Source organism: Stegostoma tigrinum, chromosome 8 (assembly GCF_030684315.1).
Source record: "Stegostoma tigrinum isolate sSteTig4 chromosome 8, sSteTig4.hap1, whole genome shotgun sequence".
NCBI classification, from domain to species: domain Eukaryota; kingdom Metazoa; phylum Chordata; class Chondrichthyes; order Orectolobiformes; family Stegostomatidae; genus Stegostoma; species Stegostoma tigrinum.
The window spans coordinates 13,088,641-13,116,465 of NC_081361.1; the positions used below are offsets into that span (position 1 = coordinate 13,088,641).

Here is a 27,825-nt window from a genome sequence, read left to right on the forward strand (position 1 = left end):
GCTGTATTCCTCCAGCTCCACACTGTATTGACTTTGACTGCAGCATCTGCAGCAGCTCTTGCTATCTGCTCAACAAACCTTTCATCATCAAACTTATATATTGCACTCTATCTCCACCTCTAAGTTGTTGAGATAAATTGTAACTTGTGAAGGTCAAAACTCCAATTCATGTGGTATCATAATAGTTACAACCCCCAGTTTGGAAAATGATTCTGATATTCATGCTCCAGCTGTGATGGTAGGTTACTGATCTCTTCATGGTGTTGCCTGATCTACTGAGTATTTCTCTCATTTTCTTCATTTTATTTCAGATTTGCAGTAGTTGGCTCTTGTATTCTATTGCCCTGTTTCTGACGATTTACGTATCCCGAATTAAACCACACCTCCCAGTCCCATGAACCCTAACTTTGATAACAGTCTCCTGTGTTGGCAATTGTCAAGAATCTTAAGAACATCCAAATTCACCACATCCACTTATTCCTTCCTTATTTAACCTGTGTAAAGCTATGACGACTCTGCCCAATCATGTTGTAATTTTTAGTGCCACGTTAGCACATCCTATGTAGAATCGCACGACCATGGATGTCATGTTAAGTGGCTTATAGCTCCCTGTCATCTTCCTTCTTATTTTGATCAGTGGGATTGCATTTCAGTTCATGGTGACCATTCTGGAATTCCACAGTATTAGAGAAGATCAAAACCAGTACATCCACTCTTACTGCAGCTGCATCTTTTGAACTCTTCAAGTCTAAACCTTCAGATCCGAGTGAATTTGTTGTCATTTAGCTTCATTAATCTCTCCAGAATGCTTTCTTGACTAATATTAATTACTTTAAAATGCTCACTTTCCTTAAACATTTGATTTTACCCACAATCTTCAATATATTCTGTATGCCTTTTGATGTGAGGGCAGGCACAAAATATAGTTTAATCTCTCTGCTATTTCTTAATTCTTAATTGCAATTTCTGTCTGCTGTATCTCTGTGGGGCACACATTTACTTTTCCTAATCACTTTCTTACGATATTTTGTAAGCATTCTTCCAGTCTGGTCTGGTATTTCTGGCTAGTGTTAGTCTTATTCAGGTTTATCCCTCACAGCAATAGTTTCGTGTCTATTTGCTGCCTGCTTTGTAAAGGCATTCACAAACCCGATCCTAAGATTGTTATTCTTTTCATCAATAGTGCAAACCTCATATTTTAATCTAATCCCGCTGTTAACATTGCTCTGTAACCACAGATGTACCATTTTTCCAGTGGAGTTTTATTCCTCAAGGGCATTAGGAATTATTTCTTTCAGTGCTTCCTAACTTTTACCTACAGTCATATTGCAAATACAGTCTGTTCTCCTTCTATGTGTGTTTCTTCAACTCGAATTGGTTTTAACACAGTTGAAGTATGTAGACCACTATTTGTAGAACACAGACTTTCCTTACTTGTATTGGCTATAGCACAAATCTGGCCCCATTAGTTTAAATGGCGTGGCTATTACATGATTTTCTTACAATGTAAGATTGCACGAGAACAGAACTATCACGTTATATCAACATCTGTAATGAGATGATCAGTGTTTCCAAAACTATGTGATCTCTTTTTAACACTTGAAAATTAACACGACCCCCAGATGCCAACAAAAACAAATCAGCAATAAAACAGCAGAAGTTGCTATTAATGTAGGATTTTATGGTGCATTCTGAGATGCAGTCCATCTCTTGGACTTCTGCTTCCACCTAAGCTTGTTTAATAAAATTGAATTCTCTATGAATTCAATTCACATGATTTACTTTTGGTTTGCTCTTCATTAATTTATTAGTTTTAATGATTAGCTTCATAAATGATTATTTATAGATTTCCGATTTTAAGTGCTTACTCCCTTAATTTTGCACACGCCACTACAAGTGTTAGAGGTGAAGAGGAGAGCCCTGTTTGCCCTCTGTAGTGAACCTCTCCCTAGTCCGTGTGGCTGCACTGTGTGGGTGTTTCAAGTCAATAAGCTTTGAGTGAGGTTAGAGAAGCCAGTTAAATGATGATGAGTGATGAGTTTTGTCTGTGGAAGGAATAAATTGCTGAGGCACTGGGACCTTTTCTCAATCCAGTTCTGACTATATTCTTGAAGATCCATGTGAGATAGCAGAAATCGGGGCAGGTGATGGGGGAGACTGGCACTGGTCTGTGCAGCAGGGGGCGTCGCTAACACAGAAGTTCTGCAAGAAGGTAAGTGGCAGGGAGCAGGTTTCTGGTGGTCCACCTGTGTAGTAATTGTGATGAGGTCAGTCGGGTGGACCTCACAGAACACGAGTTCCCTGATTGGCTCAGATTCACAGCCCCAATCAGGGAGCTCTGACTGACAGATAGGAACAGGAGCGTCAGAATTCTGTTCGCTCTGAGAGCTGGCTCTGAAGAAATTGGAATAGTGTCAAGGACTTTCCATGTGTTCTGTGAGGATAGTGGCCTCTGTAAGGTTACTTCCCGCCTGGAGCTTTATTTCACCCAATTCAGCATCGTGTTTGCACTGTCTTCACCTGCAGTAATTGCCTTCTAACTGTCCACCTGACCAGGTTCCACCCTGCAGGTTGGGCTAAGGTGATTTCTCATTGCCTCGCCCTCTCTATTTAGATAGAGGAGGTAAATCTAGATAGAACTAAATTAACAAAAAAAAGTAAAGACGATTGATGAAAATTAGACAAATAAATTTAAAACTGATTTTAGTGAGGAGCTAACCTTCTAAAAGGTAACACCAGTTTACATTTGTGCAGTACTGTTGGCATGTTGAGCTGACTCAGAAGTTATTACAACAAGGTTTGACACCAAGCCACATTTTAGGTCAGGTGTCTAACGGCTTGGTCACAGAGATGGGTTTTACAAAGTGCATTCAATATGTAAAGCAAGGGGGAGAGATAGATAGGTATAAGGAGGGAGTTTATGACCCTGGGGCAATTAAACGCCAGTGTTGGAGCAGTTATAATTTGGAATGCACAAGAGGCCAAAATGTTGTGGGGTTGGTCAGGAGATTACCGAAATGCAGAAAGACAAGACCATGAAGAAATTTGAAAACACAAAGATGAGAATTTTGAAATCCAGACTCTCAATAGTAGGAACAGTGAAATTAAAACCTATTGGTACTTTCCCAGCTTATATTGAATTCCTTGAGGAAGCTTTAAGGACAGTGGAGCCATTGTGGTAATGTCACTGAACCAGTAATCCAGAACCCCAGGCTAATATATAAATTGTTCTAATATATAAAGTGTTCTGAGGAAGGGTGACCGGACCCGAAACGTTAACTCTGTTTTCTCCTTCACAGATGCTGCCAGACCTGCTGAGCTTTTCCAGCACTTTGTTTTTGTTGTGTAATATTTGAATTAGTTTACTGAAACTTGAATTCACTGAATAAAAAGCTAATTTAATGGTGCCCACGTAACTATTGATGATTTTTGCAAAACCTGTCTGGTTCACCAATGCCCTTTACAGAAAGACATAAGAACATAAGAACCATGAGCAGAAGTAGGACATCTGGCCCCTCGAGCCTGCTCCACCATTCGATAAGATCATGGCATTTCTTATTCGTGGACTCAGCTTCACTTACCCACCCGCTCACCATAACCCTTAATTCCTTTCCTATTCAAAAATCTATCTACCTTTCCCTTAAAAACATTCAACAAGGTAGCCCCAACTGCATAACTGGGCAGGGAATTCCACAGATTCACAACCCTTTGGGTGAAGAATGTCTTCCTCAGCTCAGTCTGAAATCTGCTCCCTCCTATTTTGAGGCTATGGCCCCTAAGTCTAGTTTCACCCACCAGTGGAAGCAACCTCCCTGCTTCTATCTTATGTATTCCTTTCCCAATTTTATTTGTTTCTATAAGATACCCCTCTCATTCTTGTAAGTTCCAATGAGTATAGTCCCAGTCTACTCAATCTCTCCTCAAAAGCCAACCATCTCAACTTCGGAATCAACCCAGTGAATTTCCTCTGCACCCCAGTACATCCTTTCTCAAGTAAGCCTACATCTTCTGTCCTTACCTGGTCTGGCCTACATGCGATTGCAGATCCACAGCAATATGGTTAACCCTTAACTGTTAGGGATAGGCAACAAATTCTGACCTCGCCATTTACTCCCACGTCCCATGAATGAATTACACAAATGCAACAAAATTTGTGGGATTTGAGAAGTGTGCTTCGGTGGGTCAAAGACCCATTTGATGCACTTGAATTTGAGATGGCCGTTCAGCCCCTCAATTGGTCTGCCATTCAGTTAGTATTACTGCTGATCTGTGCCATGGCTTCAGAGTGCTCTCCTTTCCCAGTGTTGCCCTCACCCCAGATGTTTCTTTTTCCTTGGATGCCTTCCAGATGGGAGACCAGCAGATGGAGCGAATGTTCCCGGACCTGTGGGGAAGGCTATCAGTTCAGGACAGTACGGTGCTGGAAAATGATTGCTCCAGGTTTCGACAGCTCCGTTTACGATGAATTGTGCGAAGCAGCTGAGCTAACCAGGCCCGTGGAGCGCAAACTCTGCAAAAACAAGGGATGTGGGCCACAGTGGGAAGTGTCAGAATGGTCGGAGGTAATGCAACTTTGTTTCAGTGCACCTTTATCCCTTTCACCAACATACATGGTCATACTAGTGAAGCTGTCTGAATATTCATCCTCTTCATTGAGAGTAACTGAGGAACATTTTATACTTCAAATATTTGCAACTTTCCACTGCTTTGTTAAAGAAATTGTAGCTGGACAGAAATATTAAATATTATGTCATGGACATAGGCACCAATGACAAATTTGACTCATACAGCCCATCCATTATTTAGTAACGTAGATAGAATGGCTCAGATCTAACGAGATTATTGGAACAGAGGGATACTGGGTAGGGTGGTGGGTCAAGTGCATTGACGTTTGTAAGTGGCAGGGCATACACGAAAGAGTAGACTAAAGAAGCTTGAGCTCCTTAAGGAGAAACATTGAGTAAAAAAGCAGAAGTTATGCTGCGGCTTCCTAAAGTGATCAACTGGAGTATTATGTCTATTTTTGCTTGCGACAGTTTAGGAAGGAATTCAGAATACTTGATTGTCTGGCGAAGATTTAGCGGAATGGTTCCAGGGATGAGGAAGTTTAGTTACAAAGTAAGCTTGGAGAAGCTGGGATTGTTCACCTTGGAGGAAAGTGGGTTGAGGGGACGATTAATTGAGATGTACAAAATGATCATGGGCTTAGATCAGGTAGACAGGGGTGATGGGTCAAGGGTGGATAGTTGGCTTAGGGAGGAATGGGCCTTTGGGTTGGTTAACGGGGGTGGGAAGAAGGACAGTCAGCTTGTAGGGAGGGTAGGAACGGGTAGTTAAGGGATGGGATTGGAGAGATGGATAATTGGCTTTAAGGGGTGTGGATGTTTATGTTTTGGAGGCGATGAGTAGTTGGCTGTGGGGAGGGTATGGATATTTAGGGCTGGGTGGTTGGAAGGAGTTGGTAGTTATAGCAGAAGGAGTTTGAGTGAATGGGTAGTCATGTCAGGGGAATGAGTCTTCTGTGGGGTGTGGTGGAATAAGGTGCTGAGATCAGAGTGGGGGAGGAGTATTGGGGACAAGATTTGAAGGCGATGTATTTTTCTGTGTAATGTTTGAGAGAGACTGCTTTTTCCAGTTTCAGTGACCTTTATTCCTTTGTGAATGTCCCCTAATGCTATCGCATGAACCACTAGCCAGGAAAACAGAGAGGTGCACAGAGAGTCCCTCTCTCTCAAGATTGTAGCTCACAGACTATCCCTTGGTTCCTGATAGTGTTGACCAAGAGAGTCTTCATAACATGTCAATGCTCAACCTGCCCTGTATGAGACTGCAAATGGTAGCACTGCATGAGACATTAGAGCAGGAATACAAGAAGCAAAACAGTGTGTGGGAATTTAGTTTTTGATGAGGATTATATTGCACTGCTGATCTGTATTTTCTCAATAGTGAAAGGCTGTGGAGGGGGAAAGGGATTTAGTTATTTGGATCAGAAACCACTGAAGGCTCATGGACTGTGATAAAGAGCAACTAGAATGTGCAAAAACTTCATTTTTATTTTTCTTCAGATTTGATTGTGGGCTAGAATGGGTAAATGATTGTTTAAAACCAAGGACTGTGGAAGGAGTTACTGTACTTGTAAAAATAAGTTACTGGAACTCGTTGGGAGCTGTGTTTACACTGTTGTTTTCTGCAAGCAGTGAAGGAGGAGAGGTTATATGCCTCAGCATCAGGAGGTTTTTTTCAGTCAGGTTTGCCCAGCGACAGGTAGCTAATTGGTTTGTGCAAATGTGCCAGCAGTTATCACCGTGCCAACAGCTCTCTGATTGGGCCTCGAGAACGTAAACAACGTGAGTTCTGATGGAGGGGGAGAAGTCGCTGGGTTGCTGAAGGAGCATGTGCCATGTCTCTATTGCTGCAGCAAAGTAACCAAAGCCTAAAAAAAGATTGCTTTCTTCCACTGGTGCAGTAACCTCATTTCATCAACCAGTGACTCAAAGACTTTACAATTATAGTGTACCCATTGCACTGTGCCTCCTGAGAAGGTGCTCAGAACAGAAGGTCCTGAAAAGAAAAAGTAACACCGCATTAAATCCTCTGGACTGATGCCATTGAACTATGTTTCCCCAGATTTTTATCCTACCACTTTTCTCCCTTTAGTGTTCTGCGCAGTGCGGCACCAGGGGCAGCATGAGACGTGAGGTTCGATGCTTACTAGATCCTCGCTTGTGCAATGAGTACACCAAGCCAACCAACAAGAAGGAGTGCATGGGGCCACCTAGTTTTTCAGTGTTGGCTTATGTCTATCTGTGTTGGGGTGCAAGTGTTTTAAAAGAGGAATAGAGTTTCAACTCATAGAATTAAAACCTGATAATCAACAGTCTAGTTTTGCCTGTGGTTAGTATTTATTTATAAAATGTTGTCCTTTTATAAGTACAAGAACCTGATCAGTATTTTCTGTTAACCCAAGTCCATCAGACAAGTAAATTAGGAATTGGGATTATCGCTCTTGTTTTAATGTTCTAAATGCAATACTGAGTTGAAGTGTATTTATCTTTATTCAGGACTGAGTCCTGAAAAGGTTCAGCTATGTTAACTTACTGGCAATTGGAAATGATCTCAGAAAGTAGCCCGTTATAGTAACAGTTTTTCTCCCCTTAGTGTTCTGCACGGTGCGGCACCAGGGGCAGCATGAGACGTGAAGTTCGATGCTCAGTAGATCCTCGCTTGTGCGATGAGTACACCAAGCCAACCAACAAGAAGGAGTGCATGGGGCCACCTTGTGACCGTCGCTGGACTGCATCAGACTGGGGACCAGTAAGGGCTGCCAGCGTGCTTCTGATCTAATGGATCCCAATGAACCTGGTGGACAGCTGTCTGTCCGTATGAACACTCCACAAGAGAGAAGATAATTACAAACCAGTTAATACATATACCATCACCGCTTACAGACAGGGTCACACAAACACTGCAACTCCACACTGACATACTCACCCACACTGACATTCACACACACACACACACACACACACACACACACACACACACACACACACACACACACACACACACACACACACACACACACACACGCGCGCTCACACGCGCTACTGGCCCAATGCTGATCAAATCACTCACACTAACACAAGGATACAATGACCCCATGCTGACATTAATACACAATGACACAATAACCCCACACTGACATAACACACAGACCAACATACCCTCCCCACATTGACAATGACACACAGACATACCACACTGAAATTCATACAAGCACACACTCATTCCACGATGACATTAACACTTGGGGTTGCTGTCATCTCATGTTGATGTTAATATAGTGTTAGTATTGTTGTTTTTGAGTAGGATATGACAGAAATCCCTAAGGCCAGTAGGAGCATGGGGACGAGTGTTAGTTATCTATGCATTGTGGATAATTGTTTCAGAATCTGACTGTGATTATTTGCTGTCGTACTAATCAGTGGGATTAGATTTGATGGTGTGTGAGGAGAAATAAAAATCACACTGGAAAAGCTTGCTCTCTCGTTTTATCAACATTGATCCAACATTATAGAACATAGAACATAGAACATAGAACAGTACAGCACAGAACAGGCCCTTCAGCCCACAATGTTGTGCCGACCATTGATCCTCATGTATGCACCCTCAAATTTCTGTGACCATATACATGTCCAGCAGTCTCTTAAATGACCCCAATGACCTTGCTTCCACAACTGCTGCTGGCAACGCATTCCATGCTCTCACAACTCTCTGCGTAAAGAACCTGCCTCTGACATCCCCTCGATACTTTCCACCAACCAGCTTAAAACTATGACCCCTCGTGCTAGCCATTTCTGCCCTGGGAAATAGTCTCTGGCTATCAACTCTATCTATGCCTCTCATTATCTTGTATACCTCAATTAGGTCCCCTCTCCTCCTCCTTTTCTCCAATGAAAAGAGACCGAGCTCAGTCAACCTCTCTTCATAAGATAAGCCCTCCAGTCCAGGCAGCATCCTGGTAAACCTCCTCTGAACCCTCTCCAAAGCATCCACATCTTTCCTATAATAGGGCGCCCAGAACTGGACGCAGTATTCCAAGTGCGGTCTAACCAAAGTTTTATAGAGCTGCAACAAGATCTCACGACTCTTAAACTCAATCCCCCTGTTAATGAAAGCCAAAACACCATATGCTTTCTTAACAACCCTGTCCACTTGGGTGGCCATTTTAAGGGATCTATGTATCTGCACACCAAGATCCCTCTGTTCCTCCACGCTGCCAAGAATCCTATCCTTAATCCTGTACTCAGCTTTCAAATTCGACCTTCCAAAATGCATCACCTCGCATTTATCCAGGTTGAACTCCATCTGCCACCTCTCAGCCCATCTCTGCATCCTGTCAATGTCCCGCTGCAGCCTACAACAGCCCTCTACACTGTCAACGACACCTCCGACCTTTGTGTCGTCTGCAAACTTGCTGACCCATCCTTCAATTCCCTCGTCCAAGTCATTAATAAAAATTACAAACAGTAGAGGCCCAAGGACAGAGCCCTGTGGAACTCCACTCACCACTGACTTCCAGGCAGAATATTTTCCTTCTACTACCACTCGCTGTCTTCTGTTGGCCAGCCAATTCTGTATCCAAGCAGCTAAGTTCCCCTGTATCCCATTCCTCCTGACCTTCTGAATGAGCCTACCATGGGGAACCTTATCAAATACCTTATATTTTGGAGATAGTAAGAACTGCAGATGCTGGAGGCAGAGATAACACAGTGTGGAGCTGGAGGAACACAGCAGGCCAGGCAGCATCAGAGGAGCAGGAGAGCTAACATTTTGGGTCAGGACCCTTCTTCAGAAATGGGCCATATTTTATATTTTGGATCCTTGTTCAGAAAGGGGACAACTGTCACGGTTGATTTATGTTGGATCCTAACTGTGATTTTTCTCTGATATTCTTGCTCTTGACTGATCTGTTTAAATGTTTCATACTGTTGAGAAAACAGCTCCATAGTTGATATTGCTCAATTCCTTTCTGCAAGTGTATTGGAAATGGTTTGTCTGGTTGTCATGATGGTCATTGTATCTTTGAGAATTAGCCTGATGTAAAAAAATCAGCTACACCCCCTCCTATACAAATTCACTGTTTTTATGCTTTATTCCCAACCCCATCCCCTCCCTGGCACTATCTTGGGGTGATCCTGTAACAGTTACCTATCACAAAAACACTACTCACTTTATTTCGAACACCACCTACCTCTTACTCTGACCTCATCAGCTACTGATATCCTCCTCCCACTTGGTGTCGTTGTCACCTTCAGGTACAGAGAATCCAGTTCTCCCCTGGATGGTTTCCCATCACCCACTCGCCATCAACGTCACGTCCTCAAAAAGCCCTGCTACTTATGTCTTTTCCCATAATAACTTCTTCCCGGTCTGCGCTAAAATCTCACACCCTCAATGTGTCATCTCTAAATACCTCAATGACCTTTTTTTCCCTTTATATTTGCAACTTCCTCCAGCTTCAAACTTCCTTCTACGGACTCCAGCCTATTGTCCCTTTCACCAGCTGTACACTGCTACCATTGGCGGTCATGTTTTACTTCCAAATGCAGACTGTTCACCCTCCCTCTCCTCCTTCAGTCTCATAACCATCTGGCCATCTCTCCCCTTTCTTTCGCTCAGGGTCCATTAATAGTACATAAACTAAGTTCATTCAGTATTCATTCTTGGAATATTTGTGTCATGGACCCAGACCACAGTCAATTGCTGATCAGCATTTGCCCTTGAGTATGGAGGATGTTGTGAAATATTTCCAAGTTGAGACAGTAGCACCACAGGCAATCCCATCTTTCCTTGTTCTCCTCAGAGATAGTAAGAACTGCCGATGCTGGAGTCAGAGACAACACGGTGTGGAGCTGGAGGAGCACAGCGGGCCAGGCAGCATCAGAGGAGCGGGAAAGCTGATGTTTTGGTCAAGGGAGCGTTGTTCAAAAAGCCTTGCGGAGTCGTTACAGTTGACGGTGAAATATTCGCTCGTCTTGGTTTCTAAGCCACGTCTTTTCCTTTTCTCGATACAGTGCTCAGGAGTCTGTGGAGAGGGCCGGATGACACGCTACGTGGTTTGCAGGAATAATGAAGGGAAGGTCCTGCCTGACTCGCAGTGCGACCTGACGACAAAGCCCCTGGCGGTGCACCCCTGTGGAGACAGAGACTGTCCCCCTCACTGGGTGTCACAAGAGTGGGAGCAGGTACGCTAGGGACTGGGAATAACAGGGAGAAACTGAATAAACAGAACTGACTGCCGATCTCAGCAAAACCTTGAGGCTGATGGTTAAAAAGGAGGTGAACAAGAGAGCACTTGAAGCTTTGTCGTCTTTACATAAATACTTCGCACAGGGTTCCTTGTGCTGAGAGGAAGAAATAAAGTGCCCACTCTGGCATTCTCTCTCTGTGTCTCTGTCTCTCCCTCTCCCTCGGCTCTCAGCCTCTGGGACTGTCACGCGCAGTCTCTCTAACATTATGGGATTGAGAAGAACCCAGCCCACCATAGTGGGAATCATGGCAGCTGGGCCGGCTTACATTTGTGTGGGGATCCGTTCTCAGTGCCCCATCGAGGGGCCTGGCATCGAAAGGTTGGGCTCATGCTTGGCACTGATCCTGCCCTGCTCCCCATTGTAATGGCCCCTCTCCACAACCCTCACCCCATTCTCATTTGCTGGTGCCGGGGGATCCCTGGCAAAGTGCTTGGAGAGTTACCAGCGGCGACTACCACTCCCAGGGGGTAATCCAGCGACGGAGACCTGCCAACCTCAGCCTAACTGGCAGCTGTCAGCCTCTCTGATCCCTGTCCTCCGTCCAAAATCACAGGGAAGGTCCATCACTGGCCAGTCAAATACTTAAAGGGGGAGGTGTGTTGGGATCTGCAGTGGTTCTCCAATCGGTGGAGAGATCCTGTTACCAGCACTAAATCCACTGCCATCTCTGCTGCTGCCCTCTCTCACACTGTAGAAAAGATCAGGAGGGGGCCAAGGGGATGGAAGGGGAGAAGAAGTTGGGATCAGGTGAGGAGCTGGGAGCGGGTAAGAGTGTGGGAAGAATGAGGAGTTGAGAGCAGGTGTGAGGTTTGGAAGGGTGAGGGGCTGGGAGTGAGTGAGAGTTTAGGTGGAGTGAGGGGTTGGGAGAGAGTGAGTGAGAGTTTAGGAGGGATGAGGGGCTGGGAGTGGGTGAGGGCTGGGGGCAGGTGATGGCTGGGCGTGGGTGAGGGTTTGGGAGCAGCAGAGAGGTTGGGAGGGGTAGGAATTTGGGAGCGGGTGAGAATTTAAGAGGGGTAAGAGGCTGGGAGCGGGTGAGAAGTTGGAAGGGGTGGGGGGTTGGGAGCGGGTGAGAGGTTGTGTGGAGTAAGGGATTGGGTGGGGTTAGGAGCTGGGAGTGGGTGAGGGGCTGCCAGAGGGGGAAATGGGCACCTTATATCTTTCAGAGGATGGGGCTGGACCGAACTCCTGAGAAAGGCAGGCTTGGAGTCCAGCCTTGTGTTAGAATTGACCTCCCAGAGAAAAGCCACTTGGCTTATCTTGAGGGAGATCCTATGTTATCTTCAGAACTCGCCGTAATATTTGCCGAATTCCTGATGTTGTGCCGCATTCTGGAGGCTTTGGCCTGCAGCTGTCAATGCGGTAGGCGCCAGTATCTATACAGGGAGTTGAGAATTTCGGGGATGTAAGTGCGTTAGTGAGAAGTCTATAGGGGCTGGAGGGTGACTAAGAGTTTGTTTAGTGTCTGGCTGATAGCTCTTGAGCTTCCCCTGGTGTAGGGCATTGGCACGGGCCGGCTGCGTAGTAACTGTTTGTCATGGTCCTGCTTTAGTGCAATGCCACGTGTGGCCGGGGCAGGAAGACCCGGAAGATTCTATGTGCCGGCTTGGAAAATGGAGCCTATAAGGAGTACGAGGAGAGCCGGTGTGGTCACTCCAAGAAGCCTGATGAGGAGGTGGCCTGTTTCGAGAGGCCCTGCTCAAAGTGGTTTAAAACATCTTGGTCCCAGGTAAGCAAACTCACTCGCTTGGTCAACAGCTGGGTCTTACCAATTCACCTGCGGGCATGTAAGCTTGCCCAATCTGTACTGCAGCCAATGCAAATAACTCTGTTTGACCCTCTAATTCCCTACCCTTTTCCCACGTCCATTTCCTCTGTTTGGCCTCTCTACCCTTCTTTGTTTTTACCCCTGCTGCGCTCCTGCCAGTGCAGTTATATTGGCAGGTCAGCTCACTACACAGTACGAGCTACTGCTCACACTGAAGATTGCCGACACCGTCCCCTCTCTGTCGGAATAGCATCGGCTCGGTCCAGTGCAGTTGAGGGAAGCCACTCCCTGGTCTAACTGGGAGAGGCTGTTATAGTTCGCGAGATTATAGTTTATTGCACGTTAACATCTACTTACTTGCTAAGATAGATATTGTCACAGAGACTGGAAGGAGGATTGATGTTAGGCCTCTCTCCTACGAGACCTGAAGCTGTTCTGCCCAGAAGTCCATAGGAGATCATCATATTGGGTGGCGCATGTGGCACTCCTCAGTGAGCACCAGCTGGTCATAGAATAGAATCCCTACAGTGTGGAAACAGGCCATTCGGTCTGACAAGTCCACACTAACCCTCTGAACAGCATTATGCCCAGACTCATCCCTCTACCCTTTTCCTGTAACCCGGCATTTCCTGTGGCTAACGCACCTAATCTACACATCCCTGAACACTAAGGGCAATTTAGCATGTCCAATCCACCCAGCCTGCACATCTTTGGACTGTGGGAGGAAACCGGAGCACCCAGAGGAAATCCACATAGACACGGGGAGAATGCGCAAACTCCACACAGACAGTCGCCCGAGGGGGGAATTGAACCCGGGTCGCTGGTACTGTGAGGCAGCAGTGCTAACCACTGAGCCACCGTGCTGCCCTGGTTCCCGGCAGTTTGAAGATATGAAGCTGCTGTCCCCAATCTTGGCAATGTTCCGTCAGTAGGCAGGTGCAGAAAGCAAGAAGAACACAAAGATGATCCTTGTTCTCATGGAGCTGGAACTGGTCTGTGCAATGGTCAGGGCATGTGTGATGGGTGCCTGATGGTTACCTGTTACCTTCCTGTGCTCAGCGGACCCTGTCCCACCAGAGTGCACTTGGGGAAGCTGGATCCCAGCTTGGCTGCGTACCTTTGTTGTCTTAAAAAGAACGCACTGAGCGGCAGTGTTGATTGCGTACTCCTTTCACAGAGCTTAACCCGGAGCTGTTATTGCCACAGTCCCAATCTCCTGCCAACCCTGCAAACGGTTTCACTGCTTGTGGAGAGGAAACAAGGATAACCCATACTGTTTTCCATATCATGTCGTATAACATAATGCACAAGAGTAGGCCGTTTCGCCCTCCAAGCCTTCCTTGCCATCCAATAACATTGTGGGTGATCTGATTATAACCTCCTCCTGTTCCCACTTGCCCTTGATAACCTGTCAACCCCTTGCTTAACAAAAGGCTATCTACCTCTACCTTAAAAATATTCAGACACTGATTCTACCACCTTTTCTGGAAAAACATCCAAAAACCCAGGACCTTTGGGAAGAAAAAATGTTGCCTCCCTTCCCTCTTCAATGGGAAAACACTAGCTCTTAAACAGTACACTCTCCCATTAGAGGGGGCATTCTCTCCATGTCCAATCTGACAAAGTCCCTCAGGATCTTATATGTTTCAGTCAAGTCATGTCTTACTCTTTTAGACTCTAATGGATGCAAGCCCAGATAGTCTGACTATTTCTCATAAGACAATGTACCCAAATTCTAGGTAATAATCAGCTGAACCTTCTCTGTACTGCTTCCAAAGCATTTATATCCTTCCTCAAAGAAGGTGAACAGTACCATGTAAAAATATACCTTTTTTTTTGTATTTTTGATTGTGGACTGACGTGGGAAAAGGATTCTTTTAGAAACCAAGGGTTTATAGCACTTGTCAAAAGCAATTACCTGACACCCATTGTGAGTGCGGCTTACACTGTAGCTTGTTCCAAGAGTAGTAGCAAACAAGCTGGAGCCAGGGTTTGTGCATGCATGGTGATTCAGCCAGCAACAAGTAGCTGATTGGTTCGGGGGATGATGACCTGTTATAATGACAAAGGCCTTCTGCCCACCAACAACAATGTGATTGGCTCCCGGGCAGCTGGGTGTGACTGTTTGGGTGAGAACCCGTCTGACCTCCAGGAAGGGAAGAGCTGTGTTCCTGCTCTCCAACAAAAACACTGAAGCCTGAAGAAAACTGGTTTACTCTCCCCTCATCAGTTGCTGTAAACTGCAGCTCCTAACCAATAGGTCAGTGACTTTACAATTGCGAATCAATGTGAATTAATGGTTTCAGGGAAAGAGTAGGAAAGCGACATGAGGGATACAATGCACATTAATCTGTCAGCTTGATCATGTGGTATGGTGAGATTCACAGAAATCATGATGCTGTGACTGATCACATGATATCGGTAAGAGAGAAGACATCAGTCCAGAATGAGCGTGTGAAGAGAGAGGTCTTAGACACTGCACTAGAGCACTATGTTTGAGAACCTGCTATGGCCAGATGTAAACGAAATAGCGTTCCAGTAGTCAAGATGTTGAAGCACATTACTTAAAGATGTGGGGAGGGGACATTGCATGTGCAGGCAGCCATAACCTGAGATACTGCAGACATGTTGCTTTCGAGCACATGATGAATGCATGCAGCTTATTCTGTGCCTCTCTGACAGAATGTAGAAGTGGCTGAATCCCACATTCATTGTATCCTATATCTGACCTGTACCTGCTTGTTGGGGCAATGCAGACGACAGTAACTTTGCGTCTAACCTATTCTGTACCTGATGTTGGAGGGCCTGATTGGGTGGTTGGGGAAGACCTGTGCTCTGCATTGGCCAAACACAAGAACAGTCTTGCTTGTGGACCCTGGATGCAATGAAATTGTTTTAAGTTTGAGCAGTGAATGCATCCTGCAGCCACTGCTGCAAAATGGTCTGATCCTGAGCATTCAAATCCTGTTTGACAACCAAAGCAGTTTCTGTTTGTGATGGATCTTTGTCGCTTGGCCACACATTTGCATTCAGCGACGTGTATTTGGTGCTGGCTCAGCGACTAACTGCTGTCTTCTATCTGGCACAGTGCAGTAAAACCTGTGGCAGTGGAGTCCGAGTTCGTGAAGTGAAATGTTACCAGGGAGATGAAGTCGGACAAGGCTGCAATCCATCCACAAAGCCAGAGGCAAAAGAGACCTGTGAGGTTCAGCTGTGTCCCACAGGCGCACCAGGTAAAGATGGCCAAAATACACCCCACCTCTAAACAATTACACCCCCAACACAGGATTAAATTCCCAGTCCAATACCCACCAACAATTAAATCGCCAACCCAGTAATCCCCAGGATTAAACTACCAATCCAGTAACGCCTCAACAAATCCACAATACACTATCACTTTCTCCTCGACAAATTCTCAATCTGCCTCTCCCTGATTAATCACCAGTCGAATTACCTGCTCTGAGGATTACTTCCCCCAGTCCAATACCTCCCCCCTGGGTTTAAATTGCCAATCGAGTACACCCCTGGGATTAAATTCAATTCAATTTTTTAATCATTCCTGTGTTAAACAAGCTATCAGTCTGTAAGACTCCTCCTTGGATTCATTGTTAATATTTTCTTCTAACTCCCGTGCTTTGATTTCACTATACAGTTGGTACTTTTAAAGTAACTTGCAATGACAATTTATACTACTATCAAAAACGATCATTAATGTGTTGCCATTAAAACTTGGAGACATAGGTTCTAACATGGACAAATCCATGTATTGAGTTGGTTTTTATTTCTGTATTTTGTGGGTGTAAAAGGGAAAGACTTGGTTTTGTTTTTGAGTTCTGTGAGTTCTGCGCAGCTGACTGGAGATTTTTTTTATCAGCACTTAAATGAGGCTTCTTAAAATCTTATGAGGTGAATGGCTCAGTGCTTTAGAAAGCAGAGTAGAAGAGAGAGAGAATGAATAGCCCGATGCTTAGCATGTCTTATTGCCGAGAGACACAGCCAGAAAGAAATCCAGAGTAGTTTAACATCTGTATGAGAAAGTTTCAGAATTGGAAGGCTGTGGAAGAGGAGTTTAAGGGACTCAAATTTTAAAAATAAGTAAGCTGTGTCAGTAGTTCATTTGAAAGATCTCGTGAGGAGACATGAAGAAGATAGCATAGAATAAATGCTGAAGTTCACCAGGAAGAAACCAAGTAAAGCCATGCCAACTGTACAAAGAACTTTAAAGTGGAAACAGAGTGACCCTTCACTGAGTTGGAGCATCGTTTAAGGTGTTGAGGGTGAATCTTTTATTTTGAAATAAGCCTGCTTTAAATAACTCTTACATGGTGTTTATTCCCTTTTTTGGTGTAATGAACTTTGATGTTCTTTATTATTAGAAGTGTACTGACAGCCTCTTGTGAATATGGTCAGTGACTTAATGCCACAGTAAATCAATAACAATATATAAAACTATGGTCTTTCAGACTGGGATTTCAATTTGGGATCTAACGTGTCCAGTTTGCCATCCACTGGGATCATAACAATAGACAATAGGTGCTGGAATAGGCCATTCGGCCCTTCGAGCCAGCACCACCATTCATTATGATCATGGCTGATCATCTACAATCAGTATCCTGTTCCTGCCCTATCCCCATAACCCTTGATTCCACTATTTTTAAGAGTTCTATCTATCTCTTTCTTGAAAGTATCCAGAGAGTTGGCCTCCACTGCCTTCTGGGGCAGAGCATTCCATATATCCACCACTCTCTGGGTGAAGAAGTTTTTCCTCAACTCTGTTCTAAATGGCCTACCCCTTATTTTTAAACTGTGTCCTCTGGTTCTGGACTCCCCCATCAGCGAAAACATGCTTCCTGCCTCCAGAGTGTCCAATCCGTTAATAATCTTATACGCCTCAATCAGATCCCCTCTCATCCTTCTAAACTTAAGTGTATACAAGCCCAGTCGCTCCAGTCTTTCAACATATGATAGTCCCGCCATTCCGGGAATTGACCTTGTGAACCTACGCTGCACTCCCTCAATAGCAAGAATGTCCTTCCTCAAATTTGGAGACCAAAACTGCACACAATACTCCAGGTGCGGTCTCACCAGGGCCCTGTACAGCTGCAGAAGGACCTCTTTGCTCCTATACTCAATTCCTCTTGTTATGAAGGCCAGCATGCTATTAGCTTCCTTCACTGCCTACTGTACCTGCGTGCTTGCTTTCATTGACTGATGTACAAGAACACCTAACGATGCATTAGATTTGGAAAATCTCCATTTACAGATAGAATAATCAATCATGAGTCTAGGGATGGATGTGTTGCTTATCCAGCTGAAATCTGAGCAACAACTGAGCTGAGTGCTCAACATTCTGCAGTGCCATGGCCTGCTTGTATCTTTGCACACAAAAATATGTCCCAAGGTGCATTTCTGTGATCCATTCACATCAGCTCTTGCTAATTCCATGGGAACTGCAGTGCCTTAATTTAGTGCGAAGCAGATGGTGGGTTTGGGGGAGGAATTCTCATCGCCCTGCTCTCAGTTTGAAACTTGAAAAGGTTCAGAAGAGATTCACAAGGATGTTGCCGGGGTTGGAGGGTTTGAGCTGTAGGGAGAGGCTGAATGGGCCGGAGCTATTTCCCCTGGAGTGTTAGAGGCTGAGTGGTGACCTTATAGAGGTTTATAAAATTATGAGGGGCATGGATAGGGTGAATAGCCAAGGTGTTTTCCCCAGGTTAGGGGAAAACTAGAGGGACAAGGTTTAAGGTGAGAGGGGAAAGATTTAAAAGGGCCCAAGGGGCAAAGGGGGAACAGAATATCATTTATTGCCATGTGTACTCAAGTACAGGAGTACAGTGAAAAGTTTTACAATGTCGCCTCTAATGGCACCATTTTAGGTACAAGTACCTTGGTACAAACCATAGATACAAAAGAGGAATAAAAAGAAAAATAATTGCATTACTTTACAGTGATTCATAGAATAAGTTAGAAGTAAGACATAGTTAAAAGGATAAACATTACAGTCAGATAAACAATTTACAAATAAACATTACATTGCAGTAGCTGGGCACAGGGACTTCCCCATGTGGTCTCATCACTTGTGCCAGGCCCCAGTTTGACAACCATCCCAGCTCTGCACAACCTCTCAGCTGCTCCAAGATAAGTTTTCCCAGGGACCGCTTCCCGGTGCTAACCTCCATTCTGGAACTGCTTCCCTGCTCTGACCTTTGCTCCGGGACTGCTTCCCCGTGCTACCTTTCGCTCCGGAATTGCTTCCCTGCTCCGACCTTTGCTCAGGGACTGCTTCCCCACTCCAATCTTCTCTCCGGGACTGCTTCCCCGTTCTGCCCTTCACTCCGGGACTGTTTCCCTGCTCCGACCTTTGCTCCGAGACTGCTTCCCCATTCCGAACTTCACTCCGGGACTGCTTCCCTGCTCCGACCTTCGCTCCCGGACTGCTTCCCTGTCCTGTCCTTCGCTCCAGGACAGCTAAGAATAAGACAGCAAATGTTTAACCTTACAGCAATCTTCAATAAATATCAAGAAGTGAACAAGATCATTTACATAGAGCATGGAACATGTTTGTAAATATCACCTAAAGCTGAAATGTGACATTGATGTGAGAAAGAGGCTGTATTGGGATCAAACAGCAAAACCAGTATGAAGACAGACAATCAGATGTTTTTTCAGTGAAGAAAGGAGTACAATAAGGCAGTGTGCTGTCACCAAAATGTTTAATGAAGGCTTTAATTTGTTAATGACTGAGGCATTGGAAGTGGGCGAGCTACATGATTTGGGTGACAGTGAAGAATTATCCAATTAGATAACAAAGGGCTTGATAACTTTCCCGTTGAGTGTGAGGTCTTGTGCCACAGGGATGGAGATGGCGGTTGATCAAAGGCAAGAGTTTTGGGATGGACAGTTAGGACGTCACAGGTCACAGGTGGGAAAGCTTGGTGGAAATGGCCTACCCAAAGTTGGCAACACTCAGTGTGGGATTTTCAGGATGGGATGTACGTGCAAGGGAGGTGGTGAAATGGCATCTCGTTCTCTGTGGTAAATCTCCTCTTGTTCATTTGCCTTGCAGACGACAACTGTCAGGACAAAGTGACGGCCAACTGTGCATTGGTGCTGAAGGTGAAACTGTGCACACACTGGTACTACAGGAAGGCCTGCTGCAGATCCTGTAAGAATAGGGCATAACGCCACTGGTGACCTTCAGGGCCACAATCCTGCAGGGAATAACACAAAATACACAGTCCCTTTTTTCAGTTGGTTGGTGGGGAAGTGCAAGTGCGGAGGGATTGGGAGGAAGGGGTTGAGATTCATCGCCATTCCCAGTCAATACGACCAAGCAACACTACAAAACGTGAAACAAAAATGTACAGTAGACCACATACCACATGTTTCTTCGTCTTGTGACTGGAATACCACTCTGCCTCTTCTTCTTTCTCTCTCCGTTGCATTGGAAGATGATGTGTTCATTCCCGTTACTTCACAGCCCCACCCCGACCTCCAGCAGCTCCTAGAATCTGCACAGACCCCACTCCTGGGACCTTTTGTGAGTCTCTGTCAGTGAAGTGGACCCTCCCCCATTGCCGTCCACTACCTCTACCTTCCAGAATGACCAGTGTTCCTGTTCTCCTGACAGCCGATCCATGCTGGAAACAAAGTGTATACCATCCCAGTCCCAATGACGATCCGCGTCTTAGTAAGACAAGGTGAAATAGTTAACTAAGGTGGGTGCTTAGATCTTTGAATATTGTGAGTGAGGGTCTGTGAGGAGGGCACTGGGGCAACAGTCATTTGAAGATTTTCTGATTTTCAGTCATACGCAGCTAAATAATACAAATAGCATCCGGACTGAAGTAAGAGGCATGACCTGATACAGTTAAGGGACTTGTGAATAATATTCAAATTAAAAATTGGTCCAGTACTAATTTGAATGACTGGTCACCTCCAACCATTACAACAAGTACTGTACTCCATATTGTTTACAAGCCTTTCTAGAGCCACCTGGAGGGAAAAATTAGTACTGCATCAATTTTTCTTTTCTTCAATCTCTCCACAATCCAATTAACCCCGTCCTTCCCCACACCCCCACCCTAGCTCTGTGTTTGACTGTTCCTCTCACCTTTGGGACCATGCATTCCTTTACAAACAAGAATTTACAACAAGTTATTGATCTGAAATCTTCCCTTTCACTTTGCGAGAGCCAGTTATCACGAGGAACCACGGAGGCTCTGTCCGTCTTGAAGGCCCCTCACCTCTCTGTAGCCATCTAGAATCTGGGATAACTTGACAGAGAAGGGTTGAGTCAGGCATTCCATTAAAAGATGGTGCACCACTCTGATATGCCAACTTGGGGCACCCTTGGCCACTCTCAACACTTAAGTATTGTGCAGGTAATGGGGAAATCACCAGAAGGCATTTCAGTTGGGTTGCCCACAGACTGAAACGTGTCTCAGTGCAACCCGCGATAAAGTTGGCAACTCATTGGAGATCACCAGAAGATGCAGAACCAGGTGCGTGAGTCACGGGACTTGTTGCCGAAGAGGGCGAGGTTCCAGGCGCTGATGGCACGTGTCGATTGCGTGATTCGTGCCTGACGTATTTTGATCCCAAGTGACACTGGGGGAGAGCCGAACTCAACCAGAGTGAGACCTGACTCTGTTCAACAGCAGAAAGCCCCTTGAGGGTGTTGCTATGCACAGGTCTGCTTTGGAAGGTGAGGTTAACACTCCTCATGAAGCGAAGTTTGGGGACGTATTTCTGATAGTATGATGTAGCTTTAATATATGACAACTAGATGTTATCACATGCTCCCAAGTGTAATTGTACAGTGACTCTTTAGAATTATTTTACAGTAACAGATTATTGATGTACTGTAGCTATATTATTAGAAGTATTTTGTACAGCAATAAATAACAGTGACTTTTTGAGTGGCTTCTGTTTTGTGGGGATGTGACATTGTTGGGCTGCCCTGGTGGAGGATCCATACCACAAGTAATATAGACTAAGAAAATCCCCGCACTGTTCCCCTGTCTGCTGTGGTACCACTGGAACTACAGACCATCGGTTGGACCAGATTATGTCAAGGAAAATGCAAAAGAAAGCACTGTAATATTTAATCCAGTAGCCAGACTTATTTCTCCCAGAATGCTGGTCAGCAGATCCCAGTCAAGCTCAGGACAGAATGTTATGATCACTTCTCCAACTGTGTTTTTCATTCTGGTCCGTGCCCACAGAGGAGCACCTTTCTGGATGCTACTTAGTAATTAGACACTTGATTAGCTCTTTAGACTAAATGCCGATTGGTTTCATCTTTTCTACTGCCAATTGGTTATTAGTAGCTGTCATCTTTTGGACAAGAAGAGACCATCACTGAGCTTTCTTTCACACCATCTATCAGGTTCTGAATTGGAGCTCCACCCTCTGTGTTTATGCATGTTGCAACTGTTATGGCAGTGTTTAGCCTACTTTCACCAGTTCATGTTCACACTGAGATTTATATAACTCCCCAGTTTATACAAATGATACTTCTCCCTGCATTACAAGGTAGTGTTAGCGTTACTGGAAGTTGGTGGACCTGGAATCTCTAACCCTATCCCAATAACATAAGACTTGGTCTTTTTGACTCTAAACCCAACTTCTAGCATGTATATAGCACCGCTAATGTGGTCAAAACCATCTCAAGATGTTTTATAGCATCCCTACAGTGTGAAAGCAGGCCATTTGGCCCATCAAGTCCATATTGACCCACTCACCCTTTCCCATGGCTAATCCACCAAGCCTACATCTCTGGACACTACGGGCAAATGAGCACCGCCAATCCACATAACCTACACATCTTTGGACTGTGAGTGGAAACCGGATCACCTGGAGGAAACCCACACAGACACGGGGAGAACATGCAAACTCCAGACAGACAGTCACCCGAGGCTGGAATTGAACCTGTGTCCCTGCTGCTGTGAGGCAGTGTTGCTAAGCACTGGGCCACCATTCCACTGACAGGGTTATTACCAAACAGAATTTGACACCCAGCTGCAAAAGGAGATATTAGCACAAGAAGGGGAAGGAATTCTAAAGTTTAAGGCCCAGACAGCCTAAAGGCAGGGTGTGACATGGAGGGATGAAGGAAATTGATGCGCAGGATGCGAGAGGGAAAGAATCGAGAATTCTGAGGGTTGTAGGGCTGGAAGTAGATACCAGTGCCCAAGAGTGTAGGGGGATTTTCAAAAAGGGAAAGAAAATATTAAGTGATTAAGCTTGGATATAGTAGCAGTGGAATCGGTGGAGAGACTGTCAGCTTCCAAAATCCCAGAGAAGGATTGAGAATGTCAGGTTGTAAACAAGTTGTGATTTACACTTAGTGTCGAGATGAAAGTCTCATAAAGTGAAATTTGTCATGTTAATCGTTCAGTGATTAATTGGCAGTTCATGAAAAAAAACACTATCTGTCTCTATGGGGATCATAACATTACAAATACCCAGGTAGATTGTGGATGGTCAGATTTTCTCCCTGGGCAGAATTATGCATTGTCCAAATGATGTCAGTCTGGTATCAAACACTTTTTTTTTATGTGACTCCCAACCAGATGTGCTGAATATTTCACAGTTCCCCAGTTAAAAGCTGTGCTCCTAACATATGCCTTTTGCTGAGCTTGAGGCAATGGGCCACAGCGTTCCACAGATTGTGAATACTGTGTTTGTGATTGGTGAATGATCATTATATGGTTTGGTTCAAATCCAGCTCAGTTTTGGGGATGAAAATCTTCTCGAACACAATACTTCAGACTTTTAGTTGAAACAAAGAGCAGGAATAGACCGTCTGGCTCTTTGATCCTGTTCTGTTATTTAGTATGATCATGGCTGTTCTTCTGCCTCAAACGCCATGTTCCCACTTTCTCTCCATTGCTGTCTTTAAAATCTAAAATGGTATCAACCTCTTTTTTTGAATATACTCAATTGTCTGGGCCCCGTAGTCTTCTGATGTCATGAATTCCGCCCTCTGTGGGAAGAACTGTTGCCTGTCTCAGTCCTAAATGGTCCACCCCATATCCTGAGACTCAGTCCCAAACTCCCCATTTAGGGGATACCTCCTCCCTGCATCTGTTCTGTGCAGCCCTGTTTGTAAAATTCTATCAGATCCTCTGTCATTCTTCTAAACTCTAGCGAACACCGGCTCAGTTGAATTAATCTCTCCTCCTACTATCCATAGGATCAGTAACTGCACTTAAGCAGTCAATACGGGACCTCACATTGGCAGTGAGACTGCCCTCTGTTAACTAACCAGCAGTCAGCAGTAATTGGGTATTGGCCCAGGTTGATGTGGGCAAATTGAAGTGGAGGGTTTTAGAGCAATGCTCACCAGGGCAAGAGTCAGAATTTCCCACTCAGCAAATTAAAACCATATTGCTAATGAGAAATTTGAATTGCCATCATTTGTTCTTTGCTGATCTTGTTTCCCTTTCTATATTTGCAATCTGTAACCTGGATAAATATGATCTATTTCCAGGTGTTTGTTCAAGACCTTTGTTCCTGTTGTGTACTTGGGCTACAGATTTCACAGTACATGGTTTACAGTGTATGTGTCAGGTTGGCATGCAGTTATCTCAAATAAGTGATACTCCAGTACCTAGCTCTTTAAATGTAAAGAAGGGTCTAGACCCGAAATGTCAGCTTTCCTGCTCCTCTGATGCTGCTTGGCCTGCTATGTTCATCCAGGTCTACACCTTGTTATCTCTTTAAATGTGAAAGCAGCTCATATCTGGGATCTATAATTACTTGTTGAACATGTTACTGGATGAACAACTAAATGGAATTAAGAAATCATTGTATTATAGATCAGGTGAAGAGATAGCTTGTCCTTTCCAGCCTATTTTGGCAAAATTCTATTTCAGGATTACTGATCATTCATTTGGACTTTCTCTATCCTTGTGTACTCATGAGACAGGGTTTAAAATCAGAAGAAGTGGCCAATTGATAAGGAATGAATCAATGAATCTTTATCTCTGTGTATCATTGAGTCTGCCTCTCTCTCTCTCTCAATCTTGTGCTCAATCTCTTTCCCTCTAATCTATTTCCCTCACTATCTCGATTTCTCTACCTCTCCCCCTCACTCTTTATCTGCCTCATTGTCCATGGGTGTCCCCTCTATTTCTTCGTCTTTCCCTCTTCGTCACTTTATTTCTTGCGATTTCTTTCTCTGGATTGTCTGTCTTTAGTTCTGGTTGGAGCACTGCTTCTCTCTTCTGTTTTTTTATCTTCTATCTTCCTCTTATTTTGCTTTTCAATCTCTTTCACATGCTTCACATACTTATTGTTTTATTCTGTCTTTTTGTGACCGTGTCTGAATCACGCATTTTTGCGTTAGTCTCATTGCCTTTCTCACTCTCTGTGCTTCCACCTATTTTTGCCTCTGAGTTTTTTTAGTCCTCTTTTTCCTTGCCTGTCTTTTCTTTTCTCTCTGCTGCTGTTTTTCACGCACTGTCTTTCTGGCTCTGCTTCTCAAACTGTGTTGACAATTTAACATCAGACCCTGAGCACTTAATAAAGACCACAGACTTTACTGAAGTATTGAAAAGGAAAATGCCCCCCAGTAAACTCTGTATTTGAAGTTGGCTTTGATACATCGTGCGCTTTCATAGCAATGATTAATCAAAAATCTTGTGTGTCCTTCCTGAAAAAATGTAGATCTGTTGGGATTCATAGAGCTGGAGGAAACGGTTAACATTTGCAGTTTGATATGACATGATTTCAGGATTGGAACAGATGATGTACGCCTTTTCCAAGCTAACTATAATTTCACATTCAGTCATGTAGTTTACTGAAAGTGACTGTGCTATTTGGAAGTTTTACTGTGCAGTGCTGCATGATGACAACTCAGATTGCATCTGGTGCTAGAACCAAACAGAGAGTCTGATTGAGTCTGATATTCGAAGGTGCAAAACAAGTCATGTTGTTTCATGCAGCTGAGCTCTGGGCCTAAAGGAGTCAGGCATTGGAGGGAAGAGTCCAAATGAGTTGCCTGAGCAGTTGAACCTCAAGCATGTTTGATTACAATATACATTGAGCGTTCCACTTTCTTGTTTTAATGGAAAAATCATTTAATGTGAACATCGCAAAACTATGACAGCACAGAAGGAGGGCTTTCAGCCCATCGATCCCTACACCACCTCTTCAAACAAGCATCATTACTTTATGCCAATCTCTTGCGTTTTCCCCATGCACTTGCTCACCATTTCTATAAGAATTAATCATCCAATCTCGAGAGCCTGAGTTGAACCTACCTCCACCACATTTCCAGTCAGCGCATTTCATATCTTAACTGCTTGCTGAGTCAAGTTTTTTTTCTCAGCTCAGCTTTGCAACTTCTGCACATCACTTTTAATCCACACCCTCTCATTCTTCTTCCCTTTTATAAGCAAAAACGCATTCTCCCTATCAGTCCAGCCCACTCATGATTTTGTAATCTCAGCCTTCTTCTTTCCAAGGAGGACGGTCCCAACTTCTTAAAACCATCGTCGGAACCAAAACTCCCTATTCCCGGAGCCATTCTTATACATCGCTCCTGCTCTTGCTCCTGTGCATTAACTTTCTTCCTATAATGCATGGCCACACTGCATACAATACCCTAATCTTCAATGTCAATCTTCCAAGTTCAGGTTTGTGAATCTTCTGAAGCATGGACCATTGAATCCCAGTTCTTTTGAAATGCGTACAACACTACACTCATTGCCCCCTGCCACAAATAAAGGAGTTAATGGCCTTTGCAAAGCAAAGTGGTTGATTCCACTTCTTCTCATTTTTGTGTAAACACAAAAGGAACAATTTGAAGTAAATATGTCAGATTCAAGTTAAGCTTGTATTTTAGACTTTAACTTCCATCCTGTTGGAAGCTCCTTCTGTTCTTGCAATATATTGAAGTCATTTGCCATAATGGATATTTGTGAATTGAAGAATAAATTGTAAGTTAATAGCCCAATGGAGAGGGGAATGGCCCTGCCCATCTTTAAACTCTGAGCACGGGGAGCGCTTAGGAACAACTGCTCTTTAACAAACCACAAATAGCTAAGAGACACTATTGGCCCCTTCCCTGCCTCCAAATTAATTGTGGATGGTTTCTTCACAGCTAGAACACTGATGGGCAGCCTCCTGAGTTGTAATGGGTTGGCTGCCACGTTTCTCACCCTGGCAAACTGCATGAGACTTGATCCCTTGAGAAAAAACATCGGCTTCTTGGGCTGATATGTTTGGAGATGGGATGGTTTCTTAATTAGATGAGATGGTGATAATGGGGGAGATGTCTACATAAAATTGCATTACGTGTGTGTGTGTGTGCACGCTCAAGGCAGTTTTACCCAGAGACAGCCTTTTGATTGGCTTTTCATCAAGACCTGTTGTAGGTTCCACTATGAACCAGACCAAACCCCCTCAAAATATATCCAAGTCAGAAGTCGCATGACACTACGTTGTAGTCCAACAGGTTCATTTGAGATCACAAGCTTTCAGTCACTTCACCTGATGAAGGAGCAGTGCTTCAAAAGCTTGTGATTTCAAATAATCCTGTTGGACTATAACCTGATGTCTTGTGACTTCTGACTTTGCCCAACCCAGTCCAATGCCAGCACCACCACATCAAAATATATCAAAAAGGTAGACTAGACCCTAACTTTTCATTTTACTTAAAGGCAAGTGTAAGGCACTTTAGATGTTCCAAATGTGGTTTGACTGGTCCACTGCTAGGCTTTAAGCAGAACTCACTTTATTCCTACAGCGTAGTTAAAATACAAACAAAAAACAAGAGTTGGCATAACTTTAACTCTTGAAATACTTTATAAAGTAATGTTGTTTAATAAGTAATCATTAACTGTTCCAATATAGCAACATCCCACAAACACACCCTTGGCATAACAATTCAGCAAAACAGTTTGAATCTCATGCACTGCCTTCTCACTCTAGCAACAGAAGAAAGAAACAATCTGCCTCTTGTGATTTTAAAGATAAAGCCTCTGTTATGGACCAGATTAAACCCCCTCAAACTATATTAAGAAGATGGCCTAGACCCCAAGTTTTTGTTACTTTTTAAAGGCAAGTGTAAGGTGTTTTGTTCCGGACACAATTTCATTGGTCAAACTATCAGGCTTTAAGCAAAACACACTTTATTCTTATCCTATAGTTAAAATACATGCAAAAGGAAGAAGATCTAGAATAATATAACTATTGGAATACTTAACAGAATAATAGATTATTTAACTGATAAAC

The 27,825-nt window shown here is 44.2% G+C and overlaps 1 protein-coding gene across 3 annotated transcripts in view; it reads left to right on the forward strand.

Annotated features, from left to right (window-relative positions):
* The window catches only part of si:ch211-267e7.3 (ADAMTS-like protein 2), a 111,006-nt gene extending 89,519 nt beyond the window's left edge, over positions 1-21,487 (forward strand). For all 3 annotated transcript variants that reach the window (XM_048538797.2, XM_048538794.2, XM_059647761.1), the window contains 6 exons: positions 4,349-4,562; positions 7,159-7,314; positions 10,578-10,748; positions 12,364-12,540; positions 15,668-15,812; positions 19,646-21,487. In XM_048538797.2, coding sequence (XP_048394754.2) covers positions 4,349-4,562; positions 7,159-7,314; positions 10,578-10,748; positions 12,364-12,540; positions 15,668-15,812; positions 19,646-19,761 — 979 coding nt within the window. In that variant the 3' untranslated portion in view covers positions 19,762-21,487. The remainder of the gene's footprint in view (positions 1-4,348; positions 4,563-7,158; positions 7,315-10,577; positions 10,749-12,363; positions 12,541-15,667; positions 15,813-19,645) is intronic.
* Positions 21,488-27,825: the final 6,338 nt, after the last annotated feature.